Here is a 17,675-nt window from a genome sequence, read left to right on the forward strand (position 1 = left end):
AATATCTGTAGCATATCAGGCAGTGCAGACAAAGTCACATGTGCCAGTGCTCACATATAGACTGACCTGTCGGTGTTGCAGCAATGAAACTCACTCTGTGATGCTTCCATGTGTCAAAGACAGAGAAAAGGTAAGAATGCTAAAAACATGTTAATGAAAGACAGAGTTTGTATTTAAGTTGATTGGAACTTCATAGTAAATCAATACAATAAAAAATATGCTACTACTAAATTCAGAACTACTCTGTTAACAGTTCAGTGCTGTAATGCAGGATAGCCTTAAACAAAATGAGCATGATTAAATCAGCATTTAAGTTTTGGTTGTTTCATGTAGCTGTAAGTCCAGATCAGATCAGTGATGCTCTCGTTGCTCTGGCTCTCGCTGTATTTGGGGCTGGTTGTCACACTGCAGCCTGACTTTGGATAAGAATCTAATCATCTGAAGTATGTAAAACTTTTGGCTTACTGTGCATACACATATTTCTGCCTTCTGTTGGTTCTTTTAAGAGTTAAATACTTGAACGGTCACATCAGCTTTGCTTAAGACAAACACACGCCCTCTCACTGCAGCCAGTGGACGGTTGTGCAACTAATTAGAAAACAGCAAGAAGCTCTCGACCGCAAGAAGAGAGAAAACATGTTGGTTTACTGTCAGCAGGCAATGCACTGTGATTCCTTTCATGCACGTACATCTCAATGAATCGCCTTTTGTGCTCAGGCTTTGGCACGGCCGCCTGCGTGTCTCTTGGCGTTGCCTCGTTTTTGTTGATGTGTGAGACCACATCGGGAGGCAGAGGCAACACGGTGACATGCCTGATGAGAGCATGGAATTCATAAACAAATGTGGTGTTTGCGATGCTTGCTTTGATGAGTGCAGTCTACAAATGCACATTTGTTGAAATTAATCGGGAAAAATTAAACGAAAGGTTACGCGAGACAAAGGAGATGGAGGATTGGAATGAGTTTCACATGTGTGACGCAGAAGTCCAGAGGTACAGTTCGCTGTAGCGATCCCAAAATTTCACTTTCATGTGGAAGCAATACCTAGTGAGCTACATCCCGCTCCACTCTTCCCCTTTTACCCCGTTTCGCTTTAATGGTCTGTTTACTGCTCGGCGTAAACACAGAATGAGACTGAGCAACAGAGATGGCACAGTGGACGCGCATCTGTCGCATGAGGATGCGCAAGTAATGCAGAGAGTAATAAATACAGGCAGACAGTTTATACACGTTTCAAACAACATGTATGACTCAGTGCACACAGGACAGAATCTGCATGTTCTATACTTTAAGCTGCAACTTTAATGTTTGCAATATATTAGGGCCAAGCTAAACAGCCCAACCGATGTCTGCTGCGGTCATCATTTATTTATATTACTGACCTCGACTTTATTACTCAATGTCCATAATCACAACTAGGCTTAAAACGTCCTCCCTTAGTTACCCTGCATCAGACCTACGCTGCTGGGGGCTTCCCATGATGCAATTCACTCACCTCTTTTAACTCTTTGTGTCTTTATATAACACTTTGCATGTAATCATTACTTATTATTAATCTCTGGCAGTCTTCCACTGGTGTGTCTTTTGTCCTGTCTCCCTCCCCTCACCCCCAACCAGTCGAGGCAGATGGCTGCCCCTCCCTGAGCCTGGTTCTGCTGGAGGTTTGTTCCTGTTAAAAAGGAGTTTTTCCTTCCCACTCTCGCCAAGTGCTTGCTCATAGGAGGTCTGATTGTTGCCGTTTTCTCTGTATTTCTGTAGCGTTTTTAACTTACAATATAAAATGCCTTAAGGCGACTCTTGTTGTAATCTGGTGCTATATAAATAAAACTGAAGTGAACTGAATTGTCAATACAGGGAATACATTTACATCTCATTGTTGAAATAGGTCTTTTAGGCTGGATGAAAGTGACTTAGATTTGAAATAGCCCTGAAGGTACTTCATTGTTCAAACTTAATACTTCAAAATATTACAAAACATAGAACCTAGAGCCAGTATTAGGAAAAGTGGGGACAAAGTCTTGCTTTTAATGACAAACGTGAAGAAATGTTTCACTTAAAATGACAGCACTCTTTAGACCTATGGGGCACTTTAGCGTCCTTTATTTATCCCGAGGGAAATTGGGTTAAGGCTGCCAGCAGTGCCAGCGCCGTCTTACCCTTCCGGCCATACATACATTGCACAAACATCACATTTTACAGCCTGTAACACCTCTTTGGTCCACGCAAATATTTTCAGCCAGAGCAGGCAGATTTCCTCAGGAAAAATAAGATTTTTTTTTTTTTTTATGTAAATGTAAAACACTTTATACAGCTAACAGTATTAATAGTGACTCATTGAGCCAAATCACAGCTAAAATGAGAAAAAATACAGAAATGACAAATTAACACTAATAATCTAAATAGTAAAGTTTGCCCGTAAGTCCTTAACGTAAAGATATTGTTTCTGAATGGCCCAGGTGTTCATCTTTTATAACCAGTGTAGGGTTCTTAGATGAAAGGAAAAAAAACAAAAGATAAAATCCACAGAATAGGACCAGGTGCAAAACTATACATTAGCATGTTAAGATGGGCAGGTCAGATTGCATTTCTAATGTTAAAGACAGTCAGTTGTACAAACAAGAGCAAAACTTAACAACGTACAAAAAAGAATGGAAACAGTTTCCACCTCACACATTTTGAAATTAGAGCTAAAAAAAGAAAATAAAAGCTAGTAATAGATGCAAACTTGCAGGGCTGTTGTATGACTGCAGTGTTATGTGCTTATGTGTCATAGTAAAAGTGCAGAAAAACATGATGTGTGTGAAGATCAGGAAATGGGTATCACCTGCTGAGCTCATAAATTAGCATATACAAAAGAGGCAAGTCGCTTCAAATAAAACGACTATATTAAATCTTACCACCATCCCCACCTCTATATTTGCTGTACGCGCAGCTTTCAGAGTCAAGGTAAGCTGCTGAGACTTTTCAGAATAAGTGCATCTACTGGTATTGATAACCACATATTGCAACAGTCTCGCAGAGTTGGCAAGAAGCAGAGGGCTCATTCTTCAGTTTGCTTTTCAAGCCGATCCACATGCAAGACCTAAAGCTGGCAAGATGCCGCCCCCATATGGAAAAACCCAGACACTGAATTCCACAGAAAATTTGCTCTGGTGAAAACCTTTGATCTCAATGAAGCCTTTTTGCAGGGCTGATCAATTTAGTGCGAAGAAAACAAAGCATCTGAGTTTTAGCTATCGCCTTTCCATCACAGACTGTACAAAGAGTTACGCAGATGGCATCTACAGGAGGTGAAAACTATTTAGCTTATTTAAGAAATGTATCTATGCTGTGCACTCATACTAAAGGGAACACTTATTTATACCTTGGATTGAAAATGGAAGGTCACAAGCTCCACGTTTGCTGTCCAATGAATTGAAGCAACTTTGCAGCCAGAGCAGCACGGAAACTGCTGCTTCATCTCTTTGTAAAGTCACCGAGATGACACAGTGGATCATTGCTTCTGACCTTATTTAGAAATAGCAATCACATCTTGATTGGTCTGTCTAAATAGATGCTGCACTTTGCATTTTGTTTATCCCCTGTTGCCGTGGGGATTGTCACATCCAGAACTGTGCATGCGTGCGCATACGCTCACTGGTTGTGTGGGCCCTGCCACAAAAATGTCAGCTGTTATGCCGGACTGCACACCCCAGTTTTTCCACAAACAGAACTGACACAAAACAAACACGAAACTGATCACAAAACGAACTGAAATCGCCCAAAGTTTTCACTTCCTAGTGCCTCCTACAGGGCGGTTCACCATTATCTACTTTATTTTCTGCATCTTGCATTATTCTGTCCCCCTAAACTGCTCCTAAAAAATCTGAATTCCTCGTTCTACCGTTTGCAGATGGACGACATAGACGCCATGTTCACTCACCTGCTCGGAGAGATGGATCATCTCTCGCAGGTGAGTTTTCTTTTCTTTTTTTGGTTTTTGATTTGATTGTGATGCTGTAAGCTGATGAACATTTAAGGTGTATGGTAATCCCTGTAAAGGATTGGAAAATGTGTAAATAGTGCTCCATGTTGACACTGTGCAAGATGCCATTCTTTTGAGGCAGGAACAGGTTAATGAAAGTGAATAATCAACTCAGTGTTTTAGTCATAATTGTTTTTGCAACGGGCATCCTAAAGACGACTGTAATGCTGACATGTGAAGTCATCGTCTGTGGATTGGACTGTGGGCGATGGCCGCAGATTTCCTTAAGCACACATAAGCTGCTCATCACATAACTGCAGCTCGCCAAGAAACACGTTATACACTCATAACTGATTGAAGCCTGGGTCTGAGACTTGGCGTGCTAGTGTCAATTTCCAACCCCTGCATGTAAGCTGCAAACGAGCACGGCCCTGAGAATGGAATCAATCTATGTTCAGTATTACATCATGCTTATCAGAAAGGCTCCATTTGTCACTCTGACTTGCATCCTCTTTGGAAAGTCATCACAGTGATAAACACCATTCCAAAGACTATTAGGAGAATTCGCGAGAGAAGCATTTAGAGTTAAGCGTCAACCCCCAGAGGCTCTTAGAAACAAAAGGATTTAAATGATTCCACTTATTGCCTTGATTGGGTTGGTTCTCTATGCTTTACTGCCTCGGAGCTGGAAAAAATTTTTAAAAGGAAAGGATAAAAAGGTCTGATCTAAAGAGGCTTGGAGGTGTCATTTACGGAGCAGCTCCAGTATGGCCAAATGTGTTATTAGGCACAGTCAGCAGGGTGGAACAGCCCGCTCGGAGGCATCATTTTGTTTGCAGGTTTTCTGCCCGGGTTGTTTATAGAATATGAGTGAGCCTGCAGAGACAGAGCATGTTAACAATTAAAATCATACAGTTTGAGTCTGTTTCTTGACAGCAAGTTTTTTAATGGTGGGGACACTGAAATATCAGAGCCATTTCCTTAGTTCGGAAGGCCCAATTATAAATCAGTGATTATATGTAACATTGTGATGAATCACTCTATCTTAACAAACACACTTGTGATTTATTGTCCCCTGCAAACACTGAGCGCAATGTGTTTTTTGTTACTGATTTAGCTCGGAGACAGAGCGTGATGAAGTTCAGGGAAACAAGTTACCAAAAGACAGCAGTTCAGAGTATTTTGAGGACACAGGGGGTTTCGATTTAAAGTGCCACCTCAAACTATGAACTGTTGCTTCCTTCCAAAAACACGACCTCTGGGATCATACAATATGTGTTTTTCATGACATGCAACTGTAATTCATGGCTGTGGGGATGGCAGGAGGGGCTCTGATGATGCTGATTTGCTGTTATGTCCCTGCAGAGTCTGAAGACTGAAGGTGACTCACCAGAAGCGGATTCTGCCGCCCAGACAGAAAAAACCTTCTCCATTGGCTTCAACGACCTGAATGGTGAGTAGTCATGCAGATGACGCTCTGTTTCACAGGAGAAAATCACTCCCCCTCAGCCTCCAAGTAGATGCTATCGCATTAATTTCAAAATCCAAGGTGAATTCCTTCTTGAGTTATCACATTAACCAAGCTTTTCAGAAAACTTGACCTATGAACTTGACCTTGAGGGCAAGGTGACTGAGACTTGACCTTGTGGAGAGTTTTAATGGATGCATCTGTGGTACCTGATGAGCTTTTCATGGCCGAGGTGCAACGAAGGCATATCAGCAGTTTGAAACAACCGAAAGCAAACTGTGTTTTAGTGGGAGGGGGATACAGGACACTGTATGGCTCCTAGTTTCCCAGGATTCCCTAGTATTCCCACTGGAATATGCTGCTCGTTCATTTTTTCTCAATAGATGTGTCTTGCCAGTTCAAGTTTTGAACTAATCAGCTTTACGTCCATGATTCTCCAACTTACCCTCTTGAGGTCATAGTTAAACCCACATATCTCCTTACAGAGTCTCTTAATGAACTAGAAGACAATGATCTGGATGCTCTAATGGCTGACCTGGAATCAAAGTCAGCCGCGCAGGAACCCCTTACTTCTGAACCAAACATCGTCGGTACAAATGATCAAACTGCACCACCCGCAACGACTCAGAAACATGAGCCAGCCACTGCCCTTCCTCCCCCACCAGGCACAGATGTATCCTGTGGGGACATGCAAACGGTAAACCAAAGTTTTGCACTGAGAGAAAATGTAAAGTTAGGATTTTCTGGACATGGGGGGACAAAAGAGATAACGTTCTTCTTTGTTTCCAGAGAGAACCCCAAACAAAAGCAGAGAAAATAAAACTAGCTCTAGAGAAGCTGAAAGAAGCCAAAATGAGGAAGGTAAGATCAGCAGATTTGTGTGTGTGTGTGTGTCTCATTGAAGCTTGCATTTAATCTTGAGTTAAAGTAACTGTGCCTCTCTCAGTTGATTGTGAAGGTGCTCATGAGTGACGGCAGCTCCAAGACGCTGATGGTGGATGAGAGGCAATCGGTGCGAGAGGTCTTGGATAAACTGTTTGAGAAGACGCACTGTGACTGCAGCACTGTCTGGAGTCTGTGTGAGACCAACCCCGAACTGCTGATTGGTGAGATAAAGACACACACACATAAACATGATGACAGGCAGTCAAAATAACAGAGGAGTCTTCCTCCCCTCACTCCCAACTGGTTGCAGCAGGTGGCTGCTAAGCCTGGTTCTGCTGGATGTTTGTGCCTGTTAAAAATGGGAGTTTTTCCTTCCCACTGTCGCCAAGTGCTTGCTCACAAGGATATTGTGTAATTGTTGAGGTTTTGTCTGTATTATTCTAGGGTCTCTACCTTACTATATAAAACACCTTGAGACACCTGTTGTTGTAATTTTGTGCTATAGAAATAAGACTGAATTCACTTGAACTGAGCACACATTTCACACTTCCCAAAGGTTTTTTGTGGCGTCTCCATCCCTAATTTGCTTTGTTTGTCCATTATTTCAGAAAGAACCTTTGAGGATCATGAATATTTGGTGGAACCGCTGTCTACTTGGACTCGGCACAGTGAAAACAAAATCTACTTTTTGCCAAGACCACAAAAGTACGTGATGTTCACAGACCCTCAGGTGAGCAATATAGTAACAGAGCACCTGCTTCTTGGTGAAGTGTGATTATGTCATAATGCTCAGTCAGTAAATTGTGCTTTTCTCATCTCGTGAAGATATTTTACATGTGGAAAAAGGAAAAGGCAGCATTGAGTGCGATTAACCAGCAGGCTAAAGATATCCTTGTCAAGGTCAGTCACAGTGCCACATTTTTGCATCTCATTGATGGTGTCACGTTTCAGTTTTGCATTTCATGCCATTCCTCTGATGCTGCAGGAGAATTTCGGGGGTTCGACTTTGATCGTTCCCGACCTAGAGGGCACACTTTACCTCAAAGAAGATGGGAAGAAGGTTTGGAAACCGCGCTACTTTGTGCTCAGGGCTTCGGGCATCTACTATGTGCCCAAAGGAAAAACAAAGGTATAGCAAATCAAAGTTTCTATTTGTATTGCTGCTTAAAAGAAAACAGGTTTAGCAACCTGAGGGAGCAAAATCATGTCTACAGCTTACACCAAGCTAGCTGTTTTCTGCTGCTAGGCTTTAGGTGAAGCTGATCTCAATGGGGCCTGTTTCAAACCTAAACTGCTGTAAATATTTAAGCTACATGTAGATACTGTGGTAGTTGCACTGAATTCCAGCACATATAACTTTTTGTTGTATGTATGTTGTGTATAAATCTTCCAATTCACAGTCACCAGGGCTGTAGCCTATCCCCAGCTACCATCAGTATCCTGGGACAGGATAGGCCAGTCTGTCGCAGGGCCAGCACAGAGAGACAGTCACCAGTTAACCTAACCCCACAGCTCAAAGACACACATCCACACAGATGGTAGATTTGAACCCAGCCCACCCAGCACTGTTGCTATGAGGCAACCACCACGCCACCATTGCTTGCTAACTAGCAACAAGTCGTTAACCAGTTTGCAAGTGGTTTCATTCCACAGTTAGTCCTTCATTATGAAATATAATATGATCAAGATTTACAAAATAGACTTCATTTTTTATTCAGCATGACCCAAAATGATGAACCATGAGCTCAGCAGGAGTGTTTATAGAGGTCAAGTCAGAAAGCTGTTTCCCAGGACTTTTTGCAAACACGTCTGTCGCCATCTGGTGGCCTTCAGACAGAATGCAGCTTTTTAGGCACATCATGTTGTAAGCAGAAGACCCTTAGTCATAGACGTTTTACTGTTTATTACTAAAATGTAAAAGCCAGTTCAATGAGGAGAGATCACTTGGGGGCTTATTGGCTCAAAGAAGGCAGGCAAGAAGATGATTGGACTAGAGTTATGATGTCAGTATTGAGATCGACAGCGTGGGAAAGTGGTCATGAACAGAAAAGCAGCCAAACACCCAGCAAAGCAGGCAGATAAAGGAGTGTCTTTCTGACTGGAAATAAGAGTTGCTGTAGTGCACGCCTATGGTCTAATTTTATCTCATGTGTTTTTACTAAAAACAAAACCATCTTAGTGATGACGCAGCCCTGCCTTCTTTTTTTAACAACAGTTCAGGTGCATATTTCAGTTCACTGCTACTGCATGTCACGTACGATGTAGCAGTCGTATTTAGATAACTTCTACACACATACAGCAATTGAGTTGACTAACAAACATCATCAGAATCTTGCTAATGTACCGCTTTAGTAAAATGTTTTTCACCTGATTTAGTCCCAGGCAGTTCACTTCTCATTTATTCAGCTTTACAGAAGGACTGCTGATCGTAAACATGTAAAACTGAACATGTTGGTCAAAACTGAGTTTTTCCTTCCCACTGTCACCAAGTGCTTGCTCATTTTTCCCTGTATTACTGTAGGGTCTTCACCTTACAACAGAAAGCACCTTGAGGCAACTGTAGTTGAGATTTTGTGCTATATAACTAAACTTGAACTGAATCGAATTGTTAAAACAAGTATGAGAGCAGCCAATAAACAACGATCCAAGAATATTTCGCCTGCGTGTGAAGTGCATAATGGCATCCATCTGAGCGGTCAAGCATCACAGAGCTGGAAAGACACAAGGAAGAGCTAGAGAAATGAAGATGGACAATTTGATTTGCTGCCTCGCCGACGCTAAAGGGAAACATGTCGTCTTTGTCACTAAAGACGGAGCAGACAAACACCGCCCGTCCAGGCTTGACACCAAAAATCGTCCGAGTGAAAGAATTTGCAACAGGGGAAACTGTGAGGCAGATGTGCAAATCACAGACTTAAAAGCAACCATTTAAGGCCAAGGAGACATGGATGGAGCAGACATGTGTGTCTTATATGTCTACATGAGAATAAAAGCAAAAAGAAGAAGTAAAGTACGGCGCCGTCATCCGTTGGTCACCTACAGTTCCAAGAAGTGAGACTTTGAAGTTTCAGCTGAAGATCAACATCTTTTGACAACTGGGGTTTAATGTGTGAACATGATGTGTTGAACATTCAAATTTAAAAAAGGGAAATTAACAGAGATAAACAGTATAATTTCCATGGTACTGAGCGTAAGTGTGAACTCGTGGATTTGCATCAAAGGCCATCTGCCTTGATGTTAATACCTACCACAAGCGCTGCTAAACAATGAGACAAAATCACAGACATTTTGTTATTTTATACAGAAGCCAATGTCTGAGCTTCTGTTCTATGTATCTATCTGCCATAGTGTCATAATATCCTGTTGTTTTCTATATTCCAGTCTTCCACTGATCTCGCCTGCTTTGTCCATTTTGAAAAAATCAACATCTATATGACCAAGAACTACAAACAGAAGTACAGAGCTCCCACCAACTTCTGCTTCATGCTAAAGGTCAGCTCAGCAGCTTGAATCTTAAACTGGCGATGGCATCAAGAAGCCCTTTACGCAACTTTTCTATTTCGTCATGCTTTTTTCTAACCATAGGCTGATGTTGCAATCACACAACAACAAAACCGCTGTAAACAAGATCAGCTGTTTACTTGGGACCCTTCTTTGTAAAGTCACACTGTAAAGACACTTGCATACTTATAAGAAAAATTGCCTGAGTTACCATTTTTAAGTCTGAGATGCATCCATTCTCATTAGTTCAAGTAGTCCGATCTGTTTTAAGCACCCTGAAGGCTTCCTGAACATGCACGAATAAAACAGACCAGTGACCAGAAGTGCAGAGTGCAACGAGAAGATCGTGGTTTGGTTTTTATCACTTATTTTAATTCAGTTCGGGGGCAGGTCTAAACATGGAGTGGTGCAAAGTGCAGACCTGAGGTAGTACTATTTGAAGACCATGTAAGTTTATATCTCAGGGCTACTCAGCTGTACGCTTAAGACTCATACTGACTCATATTGTTCTCCATTAACATGTGTTTCAAATATCACACCAACCAAAGTGACCACAGTTAAATGATACCGGATGCACTCAGCATACAGCTGCACTCCAGCACAACAGATCAAGATGGGTTTTTTCAGATGATGCAGTTAAGTGAGGAAGTGGTACTAGAAAAACAAAACCTCAGTTGGTTTTGCCCATACTGACCAGTGGTTACAACTTGGTTTCCTGTTTTTTGGGTCGTTTCTCAGTATGTTAAACAGATTCTTCTCAGCTGTTAGAATTTGACCAGACAATCACGTGCACTCTGTAGATGTAGTGTTAGTCACGCGTAAGACTTCCACAATGACAGTGGCAGAGAAATGAAAGGTTTTGGTTCTGATTTAACCCTTCAGTGCTTATTCACGCCCCACTCTGTAGTTACAGTTGGGCATGGCCTGCCCTCTGCTGGATGCTTTTGTGGATTACAAATATATATTTTTACAGAAGCACCAAAATCTAGCATTTAATTTGATATAAATGAGAACCACTTCCCTACGCATGGAAAACAGTGGGACATTTCTGTGTGTCACTGAAAGACATCTTAAGAAAATGATCTCAGCATGATGTCACAGGATTTGTAATTGTGAGCTTAAATGTGCAGGTTTGGAAAGATGGTGGCTTTTACCAGGTCGCTAAAAGAATTAGACTTATGGGTAACGTAGGATGCAGCGTTTTAGAGGCTTCTGATACCTGAAAGCATACCTGTTGACCATTTCTTTCTCTTTTCTCCCCATCAATGAAGTGGACTGTGATACTAAATGACTGGCCGTCCTCGTTGGCATAAAAGCTTTCTTTGTTGTCACTCTTTCCCAGCACCCATGCATCCAGAAAGACTCTCCCTACATCAAATTACTTTGCTGTGATGACGAAAAAACACTGGTGCTTTGGGTCAACTCCATCAGAATAGCCAAGGTCAGCTTCAGCACTCTCTGTAGCACAGCTCGCTTTACCATAAACAGTGAAATTAAAAACCCGGCTCGTGTTCAAACTGTCCACTCATTCAGGTTGATGGATGGAGTGTACACCTTTTAGAAACTACTTTTTGGTGTGTCATGTGATTATGTGACTCCAAAAATGTCTGCCACGGCGTGAATGAATGGACAATGCAAACACAGCCCTCTTTTATACATATAGAAGAAATATGTATATATATGTCACTGTGTCCTCTGTGTGTGTTCAGTATGGAACTGCCCTGTATAAAAACTACCAGGCAGCGATGAAGAGAGCTTCTCCTACGAAAATCCTTCAGTCTGCTGCACATAAAGGTAAGTTTCAGTGTCTGTACTAAGATATAACTATGTTAGAATAATGGACATGCTGATTCTCCTTAATGTTACTTGCCCTTAGAATCACATGCAGATATTTTGACATGCAAGTTTCCAGAAGTACACAATCTGTGTACTATGAGTGAAAACGGTTCTTTGTGGCAAAATGTTTCAAAAGAAGTTGGGAAAGGGAAATGTTTACTGTGTAGGTTCTCAGCCACCCAGGTCATAATAGTCCTAAGAGTTTGTTAAAATAAGGCAACTGGAAATCTTTAAGCTTGTGAAGACATTCATCCTTGCATCCAAGAGGCTTCTTCAATTTTAAAAACAAAACATGGACAGATGTTTAAACCCTAGTGGGGCCGTCTTCTTTGGTGGTGGCCGCTAACCTTCTAATCATCATGTACATCATCACATGAGCCAAGGTGTGTAAAATGGCTTGGGTCATTACTGTCACCTCAGGTTAAGAATGAAACCATTGTGAGACTTTGCCCCACCCAATCACTGACCAACTGAGGTCACCTGAGGCAATATGTTAATGTGGGTTGAAGCACCTGGGAAAGGATCTCAAGACTTCATTGTAGGTGCCGTTGTAAGCCACCACCTCTGTATTGTATAGGAAATGTGAATCAGGCTCCATGGTGCTGGGAGGTGAGTACAGGGTCCATTAGACGACATGGGGGCCTCAGGCCACACTCATGAAGTCTGTTCCTGCTTGTTTAGTCAGACACCATTACGCCAGTGGCCTGCATGCATGAGCACTCTGGCAGTGCCCATGCATGCTGTCCCTGCTTGCACAAAGGAGGAGATAACGGTCATGCTGATTTGTTAAGGACCTACCGCCCTGTTCAGCTCTCCTAGAGTAACTGCCTGTCTCCTGGAGTCTCATCCATGCTCTTGAGACTGTACTGGAAGATACAGCAAACCTTCTGGTAATGGCAAGCATTGATGTGCCATCCTGGAGGATTTGAACTACCTGTGTAACCTTTGTAGGGTCCAGATATTGCCTCATGCTACCAGCAGTGACACTGACTCTAGCCAAATTCAAAACTAGTGAAAAATGTCATTGGCCTCTACCTGTAAAATAATTTTTGTGCTACTCATACCAGCAATTTAGCCCAGAGGTTAGCACTGGAAAGTTTTCCACTTTAAATGAGTTTGGACCTGGAGAAGGCAGGGGCTCTTTCTGGATCTTGTTTATATAGGTGTGTTTCATTGCATGGTTGAGTTTCAACTTCGATCGTTGGATGCTACAATGAATGGTTTTCAGAGGTGTTCCTGCAACACACAATCATGTCTGTTTTTAAAGCTCAGGCCCCCAGTGCTGCCTGAGGGCCTGAAAAACATTTTTATTGGCCGTGATTCCCTGAATCATGACATTATGTACTACGGATAACAAAATCCCCAAATATCCATCCATTTGCTTATCCTTTTTAGGGTCGTGGGGGGGCTGGAGCCTATTACATAAAAAGAGTTGGACAGGGCCATAGAAGGCCAGCACAACCAGTATCTGCTCCTCTGTGCATAGAGGAACATCAAATGACGTCCAACAGCCTACTGTTTGTGTTTCTGACCAAATTGTTAGAATCTAACTTTGTGATGGTGTCATGAGGACCCCACATCATTTAGTAGGACCTGTACTCACAGCCCAGAACTGTGCAGCTTAACTGGCAGGTCCACCACTGGCACTGTTGTCTTTACAAATGAAAGCAGGTTCATGTCACAGGCATCAAATAGTCAGATTTTATGCTGCCTTCAACATTATTCAGTGTGCCAGTTTGGCAGTGTCATGTTGAATAATGAATACCACCCTGACTGTTGTGAATTGGGATGAAATCTTCCAGCCTATCATTAGACATTTTGTTCATGCTGTGAGGACTGGGTTCCTCCTGTTTCCGGGCTTGTTCCGGCTCATGCAGCCCAAGTGTGTAAGCAGTGCCTGGATGTCGAAGGCGCTGATTGCCCATTGACTGGCCCTCACCTTCACCAGACTTGAATCCAACTTTGGTGAATCCAACACTGCCAAACAGCGACTTGTCCAGGAGCTCATTGATATCCTGATCCAGGTCTGTGAAGAGATCCAGCAGGACACGATCCGATTCCTGACCAGAATCGTGCCCAGAGGCTGTTGGGACTGGTTGCAGCTACACAGGGGCCATAAACGCCATAGACTGTGATTTCAGTTTTGAACTTGAATGTGTTTGTGTTATTTTAGTTCTCAATGAATTAAACAATCTAAATCAGCAAAGATTTTCACCCTGAATATTTCATTCATCAAGACCCGATGTGTGTGTTACCTGTTTTATTGATTTTTTGAACAGTTTCTTTGTATCATCTTTGTATTATGTTATTTTCTGCATAAAGTCCTGATTATTTTAATCTGAAACTCAAGATTTCTTAATTTCATTCTTATGTGTCTTTACAGAAAAATCCAGTGGTCACACCCCTCAGCCGAGTCTATCAGCACCCAAAACCGCAAACCACGCCGAAGACTACGAATATGAGCCACCACCCGACTTCATCCCTCCTCCCCCTCCAGAACGTACATCCCTTTGAGACTTTGTGTACATCGCAAATTAATCTCAGACAGCCTCGATTTAGCCAGTTTCTCCTAAAATGAGGCTGCAGTTACACATAAACACATAGCAGTGGTAAGATATAAGCGCATGTTTTGAAAGTTATTTATTCACAAATCTATATTTATTTGTGGTTTTTATTTGGGGGCACAAACATACAGTAGACAGCATGTTTACAGTATGCTGCAGATTGTTTCCATCTTTTGAGACAGCTCATTGGCACAAAACTCACAGTGCTGTCATTTGTTTCATCGAGCTGTTTATTACAAAAAAGGCTGTACATAAATTTCAATGAACACATCCTATGTACAAACTGAGAGGAGAAGACAAATATCGGATTCTGCTCCAATGAACATTAAAGTTTCGGATGTTTTTTTGTTTGTTTTTCTTTTCATTTCCACATATGATCATAAGAAAACGCACATCAAAGAAAGGCGCCTTGACCTGTGATGCCCTGAAATGCTAGAGACGTTAAGTGGTAAACATTACAAAGTTTTGCACATCGGTGGTTGTCTCATGATTACTCTATGAAAAAAGTAAGTATAAATAAATCATTTACATACCAACTGCTAGCGAATCCTTCCTCAGCAGTCTCAGACATAAAAAGAAGCTGAATGCAGAGCTAGAAATACATCAGGTAGAAAAAGTCCTCACAAAACAAAATGACCTCATGATGGAATAAATACAATCAAGAAAGGGATGTAGTGACGAATCATTCACTGTAATGACGTTTAGATACTTCCATGCTTTATGAATACTGTCGATATGAATGAGTCATATTCTGCCTAAAAACCTTGAAAATCTTCCCTTTCAAAATAAAAGTTCAATGCCCCTATTATTCTAAAGTACACGTGATTATGTTCATATGACTTGTTACAAACATATATTCTGAGACAGGCATTATATTGAATGATATTTGAGAGTGAGTTTGCACCAACAATCACTCCGCCTTATTTCGTAGGACAAATCGGAACTTTTAAGACCTAAAGATTGAGATTCCTTCCTTCACTGCAGGTAGCAGGTGTCATTCGTGTGTAGCACAGAACGGACAAAAAGATATAAAGTGACTCCACCTGAAGCACATCACCATCGCCGAGTCACCTACATTCACTACAAACACAAAAGTGGCCGAGGATTACAATCAAAATGATCGATAACGAGACTAAAAGTCCTTTGTTACATTTCTGTGTGGGAGGAGTCTTGGACTTGAGGTTGTTTGGGTTGGTGATTATGGTTATTAAGCACCAATGTAAAGCACCACACCAGCAACCACTGAAAGAACAAACAACGCCTAAAGGTTAGTCGATACTTCGGAGATGGCAACGCTTGTGTTTGTGATAAAAGCCATGATGGAATTAAAAGTCATCACAGTTACCGCTAACTAATCAGTGCACAATGGAAACAACATGAAAAAAAACAAAAAAGCCACACGACTTAGTCCTTCCTCTGCTTCGCGTCACGAAGCGGCAAGCACGTGAGCGCTCTGCTACAGTAGCTGGACAGCATCGACAAATACAGTGACGGCGATCAAGACGATATAGTTGTGACCTAACGTAGAAAAATAAATGCCTGTACACAACCACTTTGCCTGAATCAAGTTAAAATGGCACTGTGGGTGATGAATAAAATTAATTTTCAAGTAAAAATAAAGTAAAAAAAAAAAAAAAAATTGCAAAACATCCACTCTTGGCACCACACCTTTCCCCCCACCCAATGAATGGAAACACTGGTGAAACACACTGACAAATGTACTGTACTGGCAGCTTCTCACATTACAGTTTATATACAAGTTAGAGAGCAGAAAGACTCCATCAGAAAGAAGAAACTGTTTTTTTTGTGATCAGTCTATACACTCACTTTAACCCCCACCCCTTTTTTTGACAGCAGAGAGCATACTGAATACACAGCTCCATCTGGCCATTATCCTCCTTAATATATTTTTTTAAACACCTTGTGTGATTTGGACGTCAACGGCACGGAACATTCAGCTGTGTCCTAATGCACTTGATGACGTTCGTTTGTCCTTTTCAGGTCTCTGATAACGTAAGAGCGTTGTTTTTCAAAAGGGAGGAAAGAGCTGGTCTGATGGTCTACAGTACAAATAAACGAGTAGGAAAAAGTGTGCAGCACTTTACCATAAAGACGTTACACTGTCTCGGTAAAACTGTAGCAGTGCGTCAACTTCTGGATGTACTGCATACTCGGAAAAAGCAAACAAAAAAAAAAAATTTGGTCTCAACACTACATCTAGATTTACTCTGTAACCACTGAAGTTGTTATTAATGTACGTCATTTTGTCGTGAGGCAAAATGTTGCTGTTTGATGAGCCCTACCATGTGACAGTGGTGGGAAAAAAAGGCCTTTATTTCCAAACACAGGCCTTGCAAAGCTTCAACACCCTCCTACTTTGTGCGGCATCTTATTTATTTATTTATTTATTTTTTAATAGGGCAGATCAAACCCTTTCCTCTCCCTGCAAAAGAAGAAAACTACTTATTAATTCACCATGGCACTTCATTCAAAACGGGAGCTGTATGAACTGCTATCGCTGCGCTGCATACGTCTGTACATCTTCACGGATTACCTCTGCAGCGCCATCACGTGTTTTTTTTTGTTTGTTTGTTTTCTTTAGTCAGCATAGTGCATGATCGACTCAACATAGTTTCCAGGGAAGAGTCCAGTGACGCCGTTGCAGACGCCTTCGAACCAGCCATCGTCGTTCTTCTTGATTATGTAGATGATGGCCCCTTCCATGAAGGACAGCTCGTCCTCCTTGTCCTTGGTGTAGTCGTAGATGGCCACAACTGTGGAAAATGAAAAAAACAGTAAAATGGCTCATTGCACTGGTGAAAGTCTAAATACAATGACTAACTCGGGGTACTAACCTTTCTCTAAGTAATTCTTGGGAGCCCACTGGGGGTCTCCATCAGCATAGGGATCGCTGTATTGAACCACCGCGGCCTCCTCTTCCTCGTAGTCTACAGGTGGAGGTGGAGGAGGAGGAGCTGGCTCTTCAAAGACACCAATGTCCTCTGGGGGAGGTGGAGGAGGTGGGGCTGGGCTGTCTGTTACTAAAGCACGGCAGGAAGCAGAGGTGATAAGGCATTAAAGAAATAATGAGGAAGGAGTGTGTTCAGATCTCTCAGTCTGGGGATATTTCAAAATGTTCTCTTGCACTGTGATAGTGTTCATCTCTCAAAATCCTATATATTTTTTCAACATGTTACTGTTATGGCCTGGTCAGGTCAGAGAGACTAGTATGCACCATGCACCGTTTCTTATATTTATTTTAACATATATAATTATCAAGCAACTATGATCTAAATCATTCCAAGTCTTCTAACTGTGTACACATATTAAATGTTCAGTGATTTAACTGCTCACTAGAGGGCAGCTGTGGGTTCCTTTAGTTTTTAATTGGACACTGATCCTGCAGCATCAGTTGATACTAGCACTGATCCAAGTCCCTGTGGCACTCATTTACTTAC

The 17,675-nt window shown here is 41.8% G+C and overlaps 2 protein-coding genes across 4 annotated transcripts in view; one reads left to right on the plus strand and one right to left on the minus strand.

The window, feature by feature from the left end:
• On the plus strand, nt 1–14,560 carry LOC116335248 (amyloid beta A4 precursor protein-binding family B member 1-interacting protein-like). The gene is made up of 13 exons (XM_031758890.2): nt 1–130; nt 3,892–3,951; nt 5,329–5,416; nt 5,917–6,128; nt 6,221–6,292; nt 6,378–6,537; nt 6,925–7,046; nt 7,142–7,216; nt 7,302–7,445; nt 9,698–9,808; nt 11,160–11,258; nt 11,527–11,611; nt 14,037–14,560. The coding sequence occupies exons 1-13, from the start codon at nt 101–103 to the stop codon at nt 14,165–14,167; spliced, it is 1,389 nt and encodes a 462-aa protein (XP_031614750.1). The 5' UTR covers nt 1–100; the 3' UTR covers nt 14,168–14,560.
• Nucleotides 14,309–17,675, minus strand: part of LOC116335247 (abl interactor 1-like) — a 22,899-nt gene continuing 19,532 nt past the window's right edge. For 2 of the 3 annotated variants that reach the window (XM_031758889.2, XM_031758888.2), the window contains 2 exons: nt 17,073–17,258; nt 14,309–16,991 (listed from right to left, as the gene is read on the minus strand). In XM_031758889.2, the coding sequence (XP_031614749.1) occupies nt 16,816–16,991; nt 17,073–17,258 (362 nt within the window). In that variant the 3' untranslated portion in view covers nt 14,309–16,815. The remainder of the gene's footprint in view (nt 16,992–17,072; nt 17,259–17,675) is intronic. The other variant, XM_039602108.1, reaches the window with a different exon arrangement.

This window comes from Oreochromis aureus, linkage group 18 (genome assembly GCF_013358895.1).
Source record: "Oreochromis aureus strain Israel breed Guangdong linkage group 18, ZZ_aureus, whole genome shotgun sequence".
Classification (NCBI taxonomy): domain Eukaryota; kingdom Metazoa; phylum Chordata; class Actinopteri; order Cichliformes; family Cichlidae; genus Oreochromis; species Oreochromis aureus.